At 60.6% G+C, this 18,060-nt stretch overlaps 1 protein-coding gene across 4 annotated transcripts in view; it reads left to right on the forward strand.

Annotated features, from left to right (window-relative positions):
* GTF2IRD1 (GTF2I repeat domain containing 1) overlaps nt 1–18,060 on the forward strand; it is a 116,613-nt gene that overhangs the window by 26,439 nt on the left and 72,114 nt on the right. For 2 of the 4 annotated variants that reach the window (XM_021086347.1, XM_021086346.1), the window contains exons 1-5: nt 8,041–8,163; nt 10,916–11,057; nt 13,760–13,915; nt 15,658–15,841; nt 16,596–16,906. In XM_021086347.1, the coding sequence (XP_020942006.1) occupies nt 8,041–8,163; nt 10,916–11,057; nt 13,760–13,915; nt 15,658–15,841; nt 16,596–16,906 (916 nt within the window). Of the gene's footprint in view, nt 1–2,868; nt 2,996–3,256; nt 3,459–8,034; nt 8,164–10,915; nt 11,058–13,759; nt 13,916–15,657; nt 15,842–16,595; nt 16,907–18,060 lie in introns of those variants that run through there. The other 2 variants (XM_021086348.1, XM_021086345.1) reach the window with 2 other exon arrangements.

The following is an 18,060-nucleotide window of genomic DNA, read 5'->3' on the forward strand; positions in this document are numbered from 1 at the left end:
CTGGACCTGGGTTGGCACCTTCTCTGTGTCTCCCAGCCAGGACGGCCCCAATAGGATTGTGTTGGCACATTTGTGTGTGCACCTGTGATGTTTGTGGGTATGTCTGGCTTGTTCGCGCTCACACTCACCTCTGAGTCAGAGACGCGCTTGTCAGGTACACTGTTCCCCCCCCCCCATTCCAGCAGAGGCCACTGAGCAGCTGCTCTCATTTTAGTGTTGACACTTAGTGGGTACAACCAAGCACTTCCCCCTACTCAGAGTGAGAGTTGTCTGTCTCCAAGCCAAGCTTCTTGCCTGTACCTTTCTCCACAGAAATGTCAGTACCACCCATCCACACGTGCTCCCAGAGAACTCCTATTCACCCTTCAAAACCCTCTCAATAATCATCAACTCAGAGAAACCTTATTTGGAAACTCTGACTCCCCCAAAGCTAAATAAACAGACATTGCTTACGTGAAAGGAGGGGTAGCCCTTTTCAAGCCCTGTCACCTGAGAGAGGGTCTCTGCCTGTCCTCATTTCATGGTTCATGCTGGCCCTGTGAGCTCTAGGAGGTATTAAGGGAAGGAATTGGAGTGAAGGGAGGCCTGGGGGGCATCTCCTCTGGGGCCTCCGCACAGGTGGCCGGGCCTCCAGCTTCTGCCGAGCTGTCGCGGGCTGCACCCCCTCAACCTCCTAAGAGCCCTCCCTTGGGACCGTGGCCCAATTTGAAGGCCAGGTGGAGGTGTGCTCTCTGTTCTGTTCTCGTGTGGCCTCGCTGGGCGGCTGAGGCGCAGCCAGTGAAGCCTCTGGGTTCAACAAATGTGTGTGGAAGGGAAGGAGGGGGGCCAACACGTGTCCCCGATGTGAGGGGACCTGGACACGCCGGCACTTGGGAAGAGGGCACCGGCTTGGGGGTGGCCCCTCGCTCGCTGCCCCCTAGACAGGCTGCTTGCAGGAGAGCGGGTTTGTTTCTTGGTTCAACTCCAAACCAGTGGGGACAAGGGACCCTCCCCAGCCTGGTGGACCCAGGCCTCTTGCTCTCACTCTGTCCGGGGCTGCTCTTGTGCCGTGTGTAGGCCTCACCCTCAGCATGTGGAAGTTCCTAGGCTAGGGGTTGAATCGGAGCTGTAGCTGCCGGCCTACGCCAGAGCCACAGCCATGTGGGATCCGAGCCTTGAATGCGACCTATCCCATAGCTCACGGCAACTCTGGATCCTTAACCCACTGAGCGAGGCTGGGGAGCGAACCCCAAACCTCATGGTCACTAGTTGGATTTGTTCTGCTGCGCCACAGTGTTTCTCCTTCTTGGACCTGCAGGAAATGAGCCCAGGGCCACCTCTGGCAGGTGCCTTCCCTGGCCAGCGGCTCACCTGGGGAACCCCTACCCCTCAAGTCTCTGCAGAGGTTAAAGGGTACATGCTTCAAGAGGCAGACGTGTGAGTGAGCATCCGTGTGTCAGTATAGGGGTGTTGAACCCTTGGACGAAGGGACCACCTAGGATGGCGGGTGAGGAAAGGGGGCCGGGTTTGGGGGTTTTGTTGGTTTGTTTTAGGGCCATACCTGCGGCATATGGAGGTTCCCAGGCTAGGGGTCGCATTGGAGCTACAGCTGCCGGCTTATACCACAGCCACAGCAGTGCCAGATCCAAGCCACATTTGTGACCTACACCCCAGCCTGCAGCAACGCCAGATCCTTAACCCGCTGAGCGAGGCCAGGGATTGAACCAGCATCCTCATAGATAAGAGTCGGGCTCGTTACAACTGAGCCCCACTGGGAATTCCAGGAAAGGAGTGTTTTTAACAGGCTGAGCTGGGAGGTTTGTCCGCAGTCCTGATTTTTCCCTACCTACCCTTGCCCTAGCTCCCACCCCACCAGCTCACCCACTCCTGCGGGGCCACGCCCAGCTGGGGGAGTCAGGGACCCGCCAGAGTGAGCACCTGTCTTCCAAGCGCCCAGGCCATGGGCACTAGCAAGGATAAGTTCCAGGACAGTCTCCCTCCAGCCCCCCCAGCTGGCCTGGAGCACCAGTGTGGGCTGTTTAGGATTGGACACCCCAGCTGTCTCGCCCTCGCCCCGGCCCCAGGGCCGGCTGGAGTGGGCTTTCTGGGCCCGACTCCCATGGGTGCCTCCCTTGAGTTGGGGCAGCTGTGACTCAGCCGTGGACCCAGGCGCTCAGCTCATCTTTGGCTCAGGCACTGGGCCGGCCTCCAGCTCTCGGCAGCCAGCAAAGCTGCCGCTGTCTGGGTCAGGAATCCCTGGCAAGTGTGGGAGGCGGGCGGGCAGGAAAAGCTGAGCTGCTTGGAAAACTGGGGTCAGGATGTTGGAGCTGGAAGCCTCCCCAGAGATCATCCAGGCCTCGGACCAGACTGCATGTCATAATCCCCCGGGGATTGAAAGACACAGGGTCCTGGGCCCGACGTGGACCTGCTTCTCGGGGGTGGGGTCCAGGAAGCTGGCAGTGGGAACGGCAGGTGTTGGCAGCCACTGGGCTACCTGCCCGTGGCTCACGGATGGGCAGGGCTGCTGGAAAGCCAGGTAATGGGGCAGGTCACACCGCAGTGTCCCTGCAGACCAGGGACCCGGGATCCTCTCTCCCTGCCCCAGCTCTGCCTTTGGAGTCTTCATAAAAGAAGGTTGTCCCCTCTGGTTCCTCTGTGACCTTCAGACACATCAAGAGAGTGGCCCCCTGCCCTCCTGTGATCTCCTGGATGAAGCAGTTCCTGCCTCCTCCCCTGGGAGACCCCACCCCTTGTCCCCTTCCCCCGAGGCACCCCAAAGCCTCTCTCTCATCTCTTATTAAGTGAGGTTGGATATTTTGGACCAGAAGGCAGGACCTAATGTCCATGGCTTTGTCTTCCTTCCTTCCTGGTGTCTGTCCCTGTTCTCAGTGGCCAAGAAGGAGAATTGGGCTCCTGGTCCTGCTGGTCCCTGTGTCGTGGGGAGACCAACCATCCTGCTTTGCCTGGAATTAAGAGGTCTCTGTGCTGAACCCGGGAAGGTCTCAGGCAAACTGGGGTGAGTCGGTCAGCTTTGCTGAGCGTCAGCTGTGGGTTTGACCAGCCGATCTTCCTGCTCCCCGCATTCTGGTGAGTGCCAGGACTACAACCCTCATGGCGCACAGCCATGGGAAGGGACCAGGCTGGGGGACAGAGAGACAGATGGACAGACCTCAGCCCCACCACCCGCTGGCTGGGGGCCCTGGGCAGGTCTCTGTGGTGGAGTGGTGGTGTAGCAGGCCTGCGGCTCACACGCTGACGCTCTGATTCTCCGCCCCAGATGTTCTGACAAGCTTCACGGTGGCGCTGATGCTGTGGGACCTGGGACCCCACTTGGGGGAGCCCCTGTCCAGGACATCTGTCTGACCCTTGCCCCCTGCACTGTCAGCTCTTGGACGCTTCCTGGACGTGTCAAGATCCAGATATGCCCAGAGCATATCTGTGGCTCTCTCCAGCTTTTTTTTTGGGGAGCCACACAAGCCGTAAGTTGTCAGACACCTTGCTTATAGCTTGTGGGCATCCTGGTTCCCACCCAGCGTGGCCGACCATCACACTTGTTATTAATTTTTCCCAAACATTCTTGAGTGTCCGTGGAAATGCAAGCAGGTGTTTGAGGCAGTGGGAATATGGTAAACACGACAGGCGTGGCCTCTGCCCCCTGGAGCCACGTTCCAGGTGGGGAACTCTGGTAGGAAGCACGGGAACAAGTCGCTTCGGACTCTACAAAGGAAATAAACAAAGTGGGGCTGCTGAGCGGCTGCCAGGTCGAAGGAAGGAGGGAGGCTGCGGGAGGAGATGGCACCTGGCAGAAGCTTCCCCTCGAGTCCGAGGCCCCAGAAGGAAGCATGCGGTGTGCTTGGGGGACAGCAAGGGGCAGTGCCAGAGCCCCATGCTGAGGGGAGAGGGCACGTGGTCCCAGGTCACATGGGGAGGTGACGTCGTACCCACAGCGGGAACCCCTTGGAAGCTTGTTAGCAGGAGAGCCACGAGAGACTGACGTGGCTGCTGTTTGCAGGGGGCCGTGGGGGCGGGGAGGCCAGCGGGGAGCCGTTGCCACAGTGGGGGTGAGCAAGGATGGTGGCCTGGCCGGGGAGGTGGCGAGCAGTGCACAGAGGGGTGCGTGCTGGAGCTCAGCTAGTGCCAGCGGGGCCCCTCCCGGGTCGTTTCAGGGATGAGGCAGAAGGGACCCTGGGGTGAGGCAGGTGTCAGCCTGCATCTGAGCCGGTGGCGGGAGAGGAGTGGATCCGAGCGGGGAGTGAGGGGCCGTGTTCCATTTGGGATGCTTGTGAGACACTGAGGAGGAGACGTGGAGGTGGTGGCATCTTGGGGGTGCGGCTCGGGGAGAGAGAAATGGAGTCACCAGCATACAGATGCTGTCGAAGCCGGGAGAGTGCCCTGCGGTGAGGGAGGGGGCTGGACGGGCTCGGGAGATGGCCCAGGACCCGGGCAGCGCTCAGCACCAGAGGCGCGTGGCTGGGTAGGGAGGGATGCCGGGTGGGGCGGCCCTGGGGCCTCGAGGAATGTCTGGGGGAAGGATGCTCGCGACCTCCCTCCTGCCTCTCGGCCCTCGCAGCCCTTGCCCACCCGGGAAGCCGGGGTGAGTGGGAGTCCCTGGTCACGGAGGGCTTCCTGACTGCTTGTGCTCTGCCTCCCGTCGCTTGTGATGTCACTCCCAGGATCCTCTCCGGGGTGGCACAGAGCAGCCCTTGGCTGCCTCCACCCTCGCCAGCCCCGTGTCCTCACTTGCCTGTGTGTGACGTGTGTGGCCTCCGTCCTCACCATCCCCTCCCCTCGCGCCCCTGGGACGTTGTCCTGTGGATTCTTGGGCGCTTGCCTCCTGGCGAACGGTTCTACTTCACGCTCTCTGTTCTCTGCAGTTTGTTGGTTTTATTGGGTGATTTTCTTCTCCCTCGTTTTCCAATTAGAACTAGCCCCACCTTGCAGGCGAGGAAACGGGGTTTAGGGGGTTGATCCGATGAGGTCCTGGGTCTCACTGTGTGCATGGTTCACGGCCATGGCTCTGGCCCCCGTCCCACCTGCTGCAGCTGCAGCCACATGAAGCTGCCCTGCTCTCACTTTGCCTCCTGCCCAAACACACCTGCCTGCCCAGGGCTGGGCTTCTTGGGCTCCGGCTCAGGACAGAGGGTCCTGGGAGCCCAGGTGGCCGGGACAAGTTGGAAGATGGTCCTTAGCCCAGCCCCTTTCCCCCCTCCCGCCCGAGTCCCTGGTTTCTTCCTAAGTGGATTAGGACCTTTGCCGGAAGGAGCCAGCAGCCGTCTGGGGCGACCGGGAGGGCCAGGGCTGGAGCGCTGGCTGGTGCCTCCTGCTTTGCCCTGATTCGATTTGGGTTCCAGCAGCTGGGAGGCTGGCAGCCTGAGGCCTTTCTGGGAATGGCTCAAGGGACAGCGGGGGTGGGGTGGGGTGGGGGAGCCAGACGTCACCTGCCCCAGGCAGGCAAGCTTCTCAGCTGGTCACAGGGCAGACCTGCGTTGGGGCTCCGTGCCACAGAAGGCCACGGCCTGCCTCCTGGTCCACGTCCCAGCCAGGGCCTGTCAGGCCCTCTGCATCCCTTAATGCTATGGATTTCAAGCTTTTCTAATATTGCAGCCTGGGAGAGAAATGCATTTTGTAAACATTTAGACGTGACCCCCATGCACATTTTGGGCAGCCGCCGACTTGGCCAGTTTGTTAAAAATCAATATTTATCCACAGCCAAATAGCCAACTTGGGCCAGGACAGAGTGCAGAGCCAAGCACCAGTGCACCCCCGATTGCTTTGAATGTTGCTGTCGCTGACGCCGGACACTGCTCCCCTTGTTCTGTGTGGCGAATTCTGACATTTGCTGTTCTGTGTCATCAGTTACACCACCCACCGAAAGGCCACAGTCCATGGTTGGAACCACACTGAGCTGGGCCCTGGGGGTGCAGCGGTGATGGGCAGACCGGCCCCTGACCTCATAGAGCTTATGGTCCAGAGGCAGCTCTGGTGGCAGAAGACACTGGGCCTGGCACTGTATCAGGTGCCAGGTCCAGCTGTCACCTGCCCGGGGGCCCCTGACCCCGACCCCAACCCCAGTTCTGTGCAGGACTCCTTTGCCCGCAGGAAGCGGAGAGAGCAGTGTTCAAAGGCTCCCTCTGGTGCCTGTAGCCCTGCTTCCTGCTCACTCCCCAGAACTGGCCACCTGAGGCCAGGCACAGGGGAGAGAAACTGCGGCTCCCGGTCCCTGCCCTCTGTCCTGTGTGGTTGGATTGGTGAGGGGGCAGCTGTCCCATAGGAAGGCACTGGCACTGGGGCATCTGTGGGTGCGCCTCCGGGACCTCTCTTTCTCGGGACCAAGAAAGGGAGGTGCAGGATGAATCATGGAGAAGTTCCCGTTGTGGCTCAGCGGCAACAAACCAGACTCGTCTCCTTGAGGATGCAGGCTCGATCCCTGGCGCCGCTCCATGGGTTAAGGCTCTGGCAGTGCCATGAGCTGTGGTGTAGGTCCCATGTGCAGTTTGGATCTGGAGTTGCTGTGGCTGTAGCATAGGCCGGCAGCTGCAGCTCCAATTTGACTCCTGGTCTGCGAACTTCCATGTGCTGCAGGTGCAGCCCTTAAAAAAAGAAAAAGAAAAAGAAAAAGAAAAGGAAGGATGGATCATGGACCTTTGTATCGAGTGGGGCTGGGTGGGGACAGGGGTCCTGTTCCCTGCCTGGGGCAGCCCAGAATGGGGCCCTGTCTGAGGGTGCCCCGGCGAGGGGGAGGGTACAGCTCTGTCCTCCAGGAGCCTCGTGACGAGGGGCAAAGTCCTGTCTTGGGGGAACCTTGTCTGAGACGAAGGGGCCTCTTCCATGCAGTATCTTTCTGCACGTCCGAGACTCAGTCCTGAGGCCAGGAAGTAGACCGAGCCTCCCTGGCTTTGGCGCAGCAGCCTTGCCCCAGGAAGTGTGTGGTTTGATTCAAAGCTGTGATGGAGGGGGCTCGGGGATGCCTGACTCGCCTGGGATGGGAAGGGGTCGGAGGTGGGGCGATGGGGGCGCCTTCCCAGCAGAGGTGACAGTTAAAAGCTTAGGGGGCAGTAGGGAGTTCCCTTGTGGTTCAGCAGGTTAGGGATCCAGCCTTATCTTTGCTGTGGCTCTCATTACAGCTGTGGTGCAGGTTCAGTCCCTGGCCCAGGTACTTCCGCATGCCATGGATGTGGCCAAAAAAAAAAAAAAAAAAAAAAAAAAGAGCTAAAGGGTCAGTCAGTAGATGCCAGACGGGCCAGGGAGGGCAGAATGGAACTGGCGAGAGCTGGGGAGCCATGACAGGTGTTGGTATGTTTGGGGGATGGTGACACTTAGAGGACCCGGAGCATGGGATATGGGGGCAAGTTGGGACAAGGGAAGGAGTCTGGAAACTCTGCATACCAAGCTGGGGAGTCGAGCTCATGTGGGCAGTAGGGAGCTATGGAGGGTGTGTGAGCAAGGGAGGGCCGTGGGGAGAGCTGGCAGCTACGGCTGCCGGGCAGACTGTTCAGGGTACTGGGCTCTCCTCTGGGGATGCAGACTTGGGGAGCCAGGTCCTGGGGCACACCCCTGTTATTGTGCCCTCTGTGCCCATAACTGTATGGGCCGTGATGCAGACTGCTGCGTGTCCATGCCTGTCGAGGCTCAAATTCCATCATGTAGCAGTTCCTGTTGTGGCTCAGCAGGTTAAGAACCCGACTAGTATCCATGAGGATGCGGGTTTGATCCTGGGCTCGCTCAGTGGGTTAAGGATCCGGCGTTGCCGTGAGCTCTGGTGTAGGTCGCAGATGCAGCTTGGATCCTGCGTGGCTGTGGCTGTGGCTGCGGTGTAGGCCGGCAGCTGTAACTCCCATGAGACCGGCAGCCTAGGAACCTCCACATGCCGCGGGTGTGGCCTTAAAAAGAGAAAAAAAATTCCGTCATGTATGTTTAGACCCTTGGGTGAAGAGAAGGCCAGCTTTCTCAGATTCTTCCCGCCTGGGAAGTAGAGGTGGCCCTGGGGGCCGGGGGCGAGTGGGGGGCCCGCGGCCCGCGCCCATCTCCGCCTCCTCCCTCCCTCCCTCCACCCAGGCGACCATGGCCTTGCTGGGAAAGCGCTGCGACGTCCCCGCCAACGGCTGCGGGCCTGACCGCTGGAACTCCGCCTTTGCCCGCAAGGACGAGATCATCACCAGCCTCGTGTCTGCCTTAGATTCCATGGTGAGTGTCCCTGCCCCCCAGAGGAGTGGGGCAGCCGTAGCCACTGCTGCTCCCAGGAGCCCTTGCCCACCTGGGCCTCACTGTCCCCATCTGCCCCACTGCCCCCCATCGGGGGGCGGGAGGCTTGCGTGAGATCAGGCGTGTGTGACGTCCCGCTGGCCCCGGCCCACGCCCCGCGTCCCCTCGCCCCATCCCCATTTCATCACCCCAGTCCTGTCGCTGGGATGGGCACGGGTCTCCCTCCCAGCGGGTCACCAGGAGGAGCGTGTGTGGACGGTGATGTGTCACAAAGCTGTGGTCCCCGTGGTTCAAGTGAGGGCTGTAACTGCGTCACTCCTTTGATGCCACTGGCTCCATATGCAAACCTATAGCCGGTTATCCCACGTGAGAAAATAATAATGTCATTTCCCTCCAACCTTTTCCTGGGCAAGTTTTGTGATGGGGGTTAGGCAGGTGTTTTTTTTTTTTAAAAAAAAAAAAAAGAAAGTCTGTCTGGCATCAGTTAACTGCACCCCTGCATTTTAGGACAGTGAAGTTGAACTTCAGAGAGGGCAGTACCTTGCCTGATGTCACACAGCATGATCAGTTTTTCAAGAGGACCCCAGGGACAAAGTCTACAGTTCCCCAAGGGCCTCCCTCCAGGCTGTCCCTGCTGCAGGTGGCTCAAGGGCTACCTCAGTGGTATTTGGGACAGAGGTGGTAGGCAACCCTGGGGAGGCCACTGGGGGGCGGCCTTCCTGAGGAGGGGGCCCCAGGAGCTCAGCCCTGTGCCTGCAGCAGTGTTAGCCTGATGGCGATGGAGGTACAGTTGATACAGGCAGTGCCACAGCCACTAGCCACATGTGACAATTGATACCTAAATTGTAAATCTTGAAAGTTAAATAAACAATGGAGTTACTCTGTTGTGCTAGCTTCATTTCAGGAGCTTGGTGGCCACATGGCAGCTGGTGGCTGCAGTGTCACACAGTGTAGACTCAGAAGCATTTCCATCATTGCAGGAATTCTAGGAGGCAGTGCTGGTCTAGAGGGTGTTTCAGAGGCTCCTTGGAGGTGCCAGGGACTCGGTCTTTGTCCTGGTGGCATGAACAAGACAGGATCCCCCGGCTGTGGGACAAGGCCTTTATAGGTGTCCCGAGGGACCTTGTGGGTGGCAGTGGCACTTGCTGGGCAGTGATTAAACTCCAGCATCCTCCAGGGCTCAGGCCAGGGTCCTCAGGCACCCTGGGGGGTCGTGGGTGGGGCCAAAGTGCTGTCCCTCCTCCCCCGGACCCTTTTCCGGGCTTTTTCTCCTGACCACCATTCTCTGTGCCTTTGGGTGAGTCCCCTCCTCGCAGTGGCCTCGGCTTTTCAGCTGAGAAGTGACCACACGGCGAAGGTTCTCCTCCAGCTCCGGTGGCCACTCCTCAGAAACAGCTGAATCTTCTTGTCTTGTTGGTTTGTTAGGTGGTGTTGCCTCGGGGAAAGGGTTTTGTTTGAATCTTGCAGAGCAGGCAATGGACACCGTTCCCCCGCCCCGAGGAGATCCCAGGGGACAGGTCGGCTGGTCCTGAGATGTCTCCAGCCTCCTCACCAGAACAGCTCCGAGCTGGAGCTGGCACGAAAGGCATAATGGCCCAGAGAGGTTAAGGAACCTGTCCCAGATCACACAGCAGCAGAATTGTGATCAGAAGCCAGACTTCTTGAGCACCGTTCACAGAGCCCTAATTCAGATTAAAGCCAGCATTTAGAAGTTCCCACCGTGGCTAAGTGGCTTAAGAACCCGACACAGTGTCCGTGAGGAAATGGGTTCAATCCCTGGCCTTGCTCAAGTGGGTTAAGGATCTGGTGTTGCCACGAGCTGCCGTGGTATAGGTTGCGGATGCAGCTCGGATCTGGCGTTGCTGTGACCTAGGTTGGCAGCTGCAGCTCTGATTCTGCTCCTAGCCTGGGAACTTGCATATGCTGTGGCTGCGGCCCTCAAAAAGAAAACCACCCAGCATTTATCAGGGGCTGACTGCCTGCCACAAGCTTTGCAGGCAGGGTCTTCCTGGTGCCGTAGGTCGGAGGCCCGGGATGCTGGTCTCCTCGGTCGTGGTCACACCTGCCCCCCCCACCCCCGCCCCCGCCCCCGTGTTAGGGTTTCCTTTGCAGTGAGCCTGCCAATCTCAACTCTGGGGCTGCAGAAATACCCTCTTGGCCTGTAGGCAATGGCCCAGTTGAGATTTTTTTTCCTACCAATCAGCTCCCATTGAATCCCCACACAAGCCCATCACGACCCAGGGAGCTGGGCTGCTGGCCCCCATTCTATAGATTTGGAAACGGAGGCCCAAAGAAGGGCGTGACTTTCAGCAAAAAGGCCGATGTGGGATCGAGGCCTGGATCTGTCAGAGCCTCGGTTCTCTGGGGGCCTGTACCAGCCCCTCATCCAGGACTTGGAGAGAGCCCAGGACAGGGTCGTCCCTGGAGCTGGGAACAGGAAGCCCACCCCAGAGCAGGAGAGCAGGGAGAGGGAGGGGCAGAAGCCGTGTGTGCCTTTGTCCCCCTCTGGCCCCCATGACCTTGTCTTCTCCCTCTGACCTTGGCCAAGCTCAGGGGCGTCATTCATTCATTCCCACTGCAGACTCTGAGACCCACACGTTGGGGGGGTGATCGCTCCCTGGAGCTGCTGGTGGGGTCCCAGGCTCCTGGGAGCTCACCTCCCACCTGCCCCAGCTGCTCGGGGGCGTCCTGAGCAGGGACCTTCCCCCAGCTCACACCTCTGCTCCCCCCGCAGTGCTCGGCACTCTCCAAGCTCAACGCGGAGGTGGCGTGTGTCGCCGTGCACGATGAGAGCGCCTTCGTGGTCGGCACAGAGAAGGGGAGAATGTTCCTGAACGCACGCAAGGAGCTGCAGTCAGACTTCCTCAGGTTCTGCCGTGAGTACCCAGGGCTCCGGAGGACCAGGCCCCGCGGTCGCTGAGGGCAGGAGCTCCGGCCCGTTGCTGGGTCCCTGGAGCCACCCTGGCCGACCCTGTGTTGGGGGAGGCACGGGGCAGGAGGGGCCGGTGTAGGCTTCTCAACAAGGCATTGTCCGGGTGGCCAGAGTTTTTGCTGGGTTCCCACCGCAGCCTGTCGGCCGTAGACACCAGCTGACCAGACCCCAGGGGGGGCCGGACCCAGCCGCCTGCCGCTGCTCATGGACAAAAGGGGACGCTGAGGCCCAGTGCTGGGGCCTTGTTCCTGTGTGTCCCTGACGCAGGCGCCGAGAGCACGTGTTCAGCTGGTTCTTATTGAGTGCCTGCTGTGTACAGCGCCCTTTACAGGGCTAACTCGCTTGTCCTGACCTCAGTCCTACGAGGCTGGCACTGTCTCTCTTATGATCACAGCATCTCGGAACCGCTTCCTGATGGCCTGGGGGGATGAAGTGACTTGGGGACACGCCCAGCACGTAGGAAATGCTCTGTAAAGGCGAGCAGTTAGGGAGATTGTGCTAAATAGGGCTGGGCCGTGTGGCGGTGTTGTTAACTACTCCTGGCAGGAGACAGTCACCACCGGGTTAGAAGTGAGAAAATGAGGTACAGGAGCATACCCCTGGGAGACACTCAGCCCATGAGTGATGGAGGAGGGGTTTGCTCCTTCTACTCCATGTCTTCAAAATGGGAGGCATAGCAGGGCACCCCCAGATCCCCTGCCAAGGGGTCCTGATCGCTCCCAGAAGTGACCAGCACTCCGAGCTGTGGGCCAGGAGCCCTGAGGCAGAGGGTGCTTCCAAAGCCACCAACTCTTCCGTGCCGCCTGGGCCGTCAGGGCCCCCCGGTAACTGGCTCCAGGCCTCTGCATTCTCCGCTCCAGCATCCCTGGTGCTCAGGCGGGCTGTGCTGTGCTGCAGTGCTCGTTCCCCGACTGTACTGCGTGTCCCTGCTCACAGCTGCCTTTGCCCCTACCCGCTCCCCACCCCCGCCTGGGAGGCCCTCACCCCTACCCTCTGCCTGGCAGACGCCTCCCCAGCCTCCAGACTCATGTCCCTCCCGACCCAGGCCCTCTTCGTGCCCCTGCACCCCAGCACCCACACTGTGGCTGCTCCCCACACCCATAGTGTCTTAGGCCCTAAACTTCCATCCGCGCCTGGTGCCCAGCTTGCACCCGAGCTCCCGAGTGAGCTCCCAAGGGGGGCCAGCTTCCCCTTGGTGGGGGGGTCAGATCATACAGGGTCAGAGCCTGGGCAGGGCATCCGAGCCCGCGATTTGAGACTTAGAGCTTTTGGGGTTAAGAGCAGGCCCTGGAGTCAGACCCCGTCCTGGCACTGCCACCTGCTGCCTGCTGGGCCTCAGCCTCCTCATCTGTGAAAGGGCAGGACGGTGCTACCCTCTCGTGGGTGGATCTCAGGATGAAACGAATCGATATGTGGGGAGCACTTACAACAATGCCTGGCGCTCAGTTCCCCCTCCGTAAAGGCCAGCTGGTGTTTTCCTCACTGTTTCTAGCATTTGCATCACACCCTGTCACCCCCTGGGCCTGGATCCTGACATCAGCCATTTCTGGGAAGGCTGTGCCTGGGGGCTGGGCATACTGCTACTAGGGTCCAGCCTCTCACCCAGCCAGCCCCGTCTCCTGATCAGCCCTCAGAGCCTGTAGCTGCTCCCAGGTTGGGCGGGGGGCCGGGCCAGGGTCAGGGTGGGCAGTGGCAGGGTCCTGTGGCCCTAGGTGGCCAGGCTAGGAGCCAGGCTGGGGCCTGGGGAAGGTGCACCTGGCTTCCCAGAGCCAGGCAGAGCTGCTATTTATAGCAAGCTATTTATTTCAAGCTTCGCAGGTCCCCAAGGAGAGCAGGCTCCAAGCTGGGAAGGGGCCCCCAGGCCCTCTTCTCATCCCCCTTTCCAATGCAGTTTCTAGCATCTTCCCTACCCAAGAATCCACTGACGCTCACAGGCCCTCACCCTGACCCAGCCTGGCATGCAACTGCCTCCTTGCAGCCCCTTGGCCTCCTGGTGGGATCCCCACATCGTCTCCCCATTTGGCAGAGCTGAAAACTAGGGCCTCGGAGTTTCTGTCATGGCACAGTGGAAACGAATATGACTAGAAACCATGAGGTTGCGGGTTCGACCTCTGGCCTTGCTCAGTGGGTTAAGGATCTATTGTTGCCATGAGCTGTGGTGTAGGTCACAGACGTGGCTCAGATCTGGTGTTGCTGTGGCTGTGGCGTAGGCCAGCAACTGCAGCTCTGATTGGACCCCTAGCCTGGGAACCTCCATATGCCGTGGGTGCGGCCCCCCCAAAAAAGAAAGAAAACTAAGGCCTCAATTGACAAAGACACGAAGGGGTGTTCTGAGCCTGGCCAGTTGGTCTCTTTGAGGCCCAGAGAGGGAAGGGACTTGCCCGAGGTCACACAGCAGGTTCGAGGTGACCAGGGATGGGTGCTCTAGGCTGGGCACGAGGAACTCGGAAATGACCAGCCCTGGCTCTAGACCGGTGGTTGGAGCAGGGCTCGCTCACTCATTAACTCTTCATTGGTTCATTCATTCCTCTGCACTGTGTGGGCCGCCCAGCTGCAGGGCTTAGCAGGGGGCAGGGACATCCCCGCTCACTGGGCAGGTGGTGAGACGGGTACTCACCGTGGGCCCGCGTGCTCTGTGTCCCACAGGAGGGGCCCCATGGAAGGAGCCGGAGGCAGAGCACCCGAAGAAGGTGCCGCGGGCTGAGGGTGGTGGCCGGAACATCCCACGGTCTGCCCTGGAGCACGGCTCGGACGTGTACCTTCTGCGGAAGATGGTAGAGGAGGTGTTTGATGTTCTTTATAGTAAGATCCTTCCTCATTCCATTTGGGGCCCCCAGGCGGGTGGGAGCCCTGGCCCTCTCCTGCCCAGCGGAGGAGGCCCCCTCCTGCCCCACTGCAGACCCTGGGTAAAACCTCCAGGCATGGGGGCCTTGCCCAGCCACCACCCCCCGCCCCATTCTGCAACCCCAGGCATGAATCTTCCGTCCCAGCCCCGTTTCCTGAACGGCCCTCTCTGTCCTCCCTGCCCTGGCGCTGGGCCCTGGTCACTGCCTCCTCCCACCTGGAAATGGCCCCAGGCTTGTCCTGGTCCCCTCACCTCCAGGCCAGCTCCCTGCTGCCCCCACCTGCCCTGTGACCCAGGCATCTTCCCAAAGCACAAGTCCGACGACAGCATCTTCCGTCCACAGCCTTCGAGGGCTCCGCGTTGCCCCGGGCATGGCGTCAGCCCTACCCGGCCGGCCCCACCCACCCTTCCAGCCTTGCTGACCCACGTCCTGTTCTCCTGCTCACTCTGGCTTCATTTCACATGTCCCTGTCTTTGCTCCGCTGTGCCTTTGGGGCCGGCCTTCCCCTCCTGTGTCTGGTGGACACCACATTGCTGTCTAAGGCTCAGCTCTAGCTAGCCCCCTGCTGTGCACGGGGCTAGGACCCCTCTGGGCACCCACCGTGCCCTGTCCCCTCACTAGCCCAGTTGCTCTCTGGGCAGGGACTGTGCCTGCCCTTTTTACTATTCCTAGCCTGTAATTCAGGGCCCAGTAACAGCTGACCCTCAGAAGGTGTTTGTTGAATGACTGAGTGAAAGCTAACTGGCCAGCCAAGTCCTTCCAGTGGGGTGAGAGGGGGGCGGGGCGGGGCAAGCCTGGCCTCCCTTAGGAAATATCAGGTTGCAGAGTCTCTGGCCCAGTGGTGGCCTTCATACTCCCCAGGTCCTGTCCATCCCCGAGAGCCCCACCCATAAGTTCTGACTTGCTGTGTCCCTTTCCGTGTTGTGGCCTTTGGTTCTGAGGAGCAAAGGTCTGAGAGGAAACTTCTGCCATTGTTTCGATGTCAGGAGAAGGAGGGCTAGAGGGGTGGGGGCCTGGAGGACCTGGCAGGCCCGCAGGCCACCTGGGATGGGGGGACTTGTCACGTGTGGTTGGCTGGGCCATTGCGGACCCTTGCCAGATGCAGAGCTCATGCCCAGAGCCGTCCACGCCCTGCTCACTCTGCCCCGACCCCCCTTGCCGACCCCGGGTGGTGTCAGAGGTGGCTGTGGCAAGAGGGGCCGCTTTCTCCAGGTTGGGGCGGCAGTGTCCCTTGGCCCTGTCTCCCCTCACCCCTTTCGGGTGCTCACCGTCACCTCAGCCTGTCTCTTCCTCTTCACGTCGCTTCCTCCCCTGCCCTGCTCTCTCATCCTCTCTCCTTCCTCCCAAGGCTTTTTCCCGCCATCTCTGGCCTACGTTCTCGCCCTCACCCCTCTCTCCTCACCTCGTGCCTGCAGCCCCGGGCCCTGCTTCCCCTCCACCCTGATGCCCGAGAAGAGCACGGCGGGGAAGCAGGGATGCCCTCCACCTCGGCGGATGCCCTCAGATGCAGACGAGGGGGCCTCGCCCATCCCACTCACCCCTGCAGGGCTATAGTCTGCGTGAGGTGTGCGGTTAAGGGGCCTGTGGGGTCCTTTTCCCGGGGACCCGGCCCTGCAGGGAGTCAGCTCTGGGGCGCGCCCGGCCCCACCCCAGCCTGGCTGCCCTCTCATTCTAGGCCCTCTCCTCGACCCCCCACAGGCGAGGCCCTGGGACGGGCCAGCGTGGTGCCGCTGCCCTACGAGAGGCTGCTCAGGGAGCCGGGGCTGCTGGCCGTGCAGGGGCTGCCCGAGGGCCTGGCCTTCCGGAGGCCGGCCGAGTATGACCCCAAGGCCCTCATGGCCATCCTGGAGCACAGCCACCGCATCCGCTTCAAGCTCAAGAGGTGAGCGAGGCAGCGGCCTGGGAGCGGCCGAGGGCCTGGGGGCCGGACCGCGAGGGTGCCCCGCTTCCATGCTGGCTCACCCCCTCCAGGCCACTGATCCAACCAGAGGGGAGGGGACTTCAGAAACTGCTAGGGGACCCTGGTTGTGATAGCTCCCAGTCTGATGGCGGAGGCGAGGCAGAAACTCAATCACAGAGCCCGCCCCGAGCCAGGTGCTGGGTCACGGACGTCTTCCAGGGGACATCTGTGTTGCAGGGGCTTGGCTGGGGACAAAGCAGCACCAGCAGCACCCACGGTATGAGGATCAGCCCGCCCAAAAGTGTGGAGGCAGGAAGCCACATCGTGGGGACCCGCTCGGGTTCCATTAGGGACTGACGGGCCAGGAGGTCGCGGAGGCTGGGCTGGGTCGGGTACCGATGGCAGGGCAGCCGGGCAGCCAGCCTGAGTCGCCCATCCGTGCTCAGGCACCGTGGCCAGTGCCCGAGCCTGGAGCAGCCAGATGCGACAGGAGATGGGAGACCATCAGCGTCAGCTGAGATGAGGCACCAAGCAGAGGGGCAGAGCCTCAGGTGGCCCAGCCATGTGGCCCTGGGCATGTCCCAACCCTGCCCGGGGTCTGCCCCCCTCCACCTGTAAAATGGGGACTAGCTCCTGCCCCTCCCAAAGTGTCATGCTCTGCAGAGGGGGCGCTGGGTGGAGAAGCCTCTGGCAGGACAGGTGTACGAAGCTGTCACGCATCCTCTCCTTCACCCAGGCCGCTCGAGGACGGCGGGCGGGACTCGAAGGCCCTCGTGGAGCTGAACGGCGTCTCCCTGATAGCCAAGGGGTCTCGGGACTGTGGCCTGCACGGCCAGGCCCCCAAGGGGCCACCCCAGGACCTGCCCCCCACCGCCCCCTCCTCGTCCATGGCTGGCTTCCTGTACAGCACCGCGCTCCCCAACCACACCGTGAGGGAGCTCAAGCAGGAGACGCCCGCCTGCCCGCTTGCCCCCAGCGACCTGGGCCTCGGCCGGCCCGGGCCTGAGCCCAAGGCCCCTGGTGCCCAAGACTTCCCGGACTGCTGTGGTAAGCTGCTGCCATGAGCCCCGGGGCAGGTCGGGTGCTTAGGGCTCAGGTAGGAGCAAGGGGCCGTGGCAGGTCGGATGATGCCCTAGCTCAGACCCAGCCAGACCCCAGGCCTGCCTCCAGTCATCTGTGAATGGTACCCTGGGCCTGGGACCAAGAGATGCCCGAGAGGACTTCCAGGGAGGTCTGTGGAGGGGGTAGACATTGCTAATCAGTCCATGCATTTAATGAGCACCTACTACATACCTGGCGTGGATTAGGGTACTAGAAACATAAGAAAAGTAACAGCTGGCCATGGAAACACCCTGTGCCCATATCCTGGCCCTGCTACATGGTGGTGTGTGTCCTTGGGACAAATCTCTACCTCTCTGAGCCTCACTTTCCTCGTCTGTAAAACAGAGATGCCGGTAGTGCTTATCTTGCTGGCTTAAGATTAAATGAGAACATGTAAGAAATGCACACTCTGGAGTTCCTGTTGTGGCATAATGGAAACGAATCTGATGAGGCTCCATGAAGACATGGGTTTGATCCCTGGCCTTACTCAGTGGGTTAAGGATCCAGTGTTGCCGTGAGCCGTGGTGTAGATTGCATTCATGCCTCGGATCCGGTATGGCTATGGCATAGGCTGGCAGCTGTAGCTCTGATTTGACCCCTAGCCTGGGAACTTCCATATATCGCAGGTGCAGCCCTAAAGAGACAAAAAAAAAAAAAAAAAAGAAAGAAAGAAAGAATGCACATTCTCCAGCCCAGCCATAGTCCTGTTGCACCTGGAGCTTTGGCACAGGGCCCAGCTGCCTGCAAATTGACGAGTCTGCCACGTGGTTCTCATGTGTCCTCAAGTTTGAGAACTGTGCTGTTAAAGCACCGAGTCCAGAGCTTGGCACATAGTAGGTGCCTGTAAGTTGTACCTATTTTTGTTATTATGAGAAGGAGCAAAAGGGACACCTCTCCCCTCCATACATATATGGGCTGACCAGGGGGATGGGACCTCTATGCATGGGGCAAGTGTCCCCACCTGTCAAGGGTGACCTCAGGCGTCCTGCCTTCCCTCCTCTGCTGTTCGGGCAGTGGACTCTGCTAAGAATGTCTCAGGCCTCTGGTCAGGGAACTTGCCTTGAGTTCACGGTCACGGGGCTCAGCCCGGGTTCTCCCTG

This window comes from Sus scrofa, chromosome 3 (assembly GCF_000003025.6).
Source record: "Sus scrofa isolate TJ Tabasco breed Duroc chromosome 3, Sscrofa11.1, whole genome shotgun sequence".
In the NCBI taxonomy this organism is placed as follows: domain Eukaryota; kingdom Metazoa; phylum Chordata; class Mammalia; order Artiodactyla; family Suidae; genus Sus; species Sus scrofa.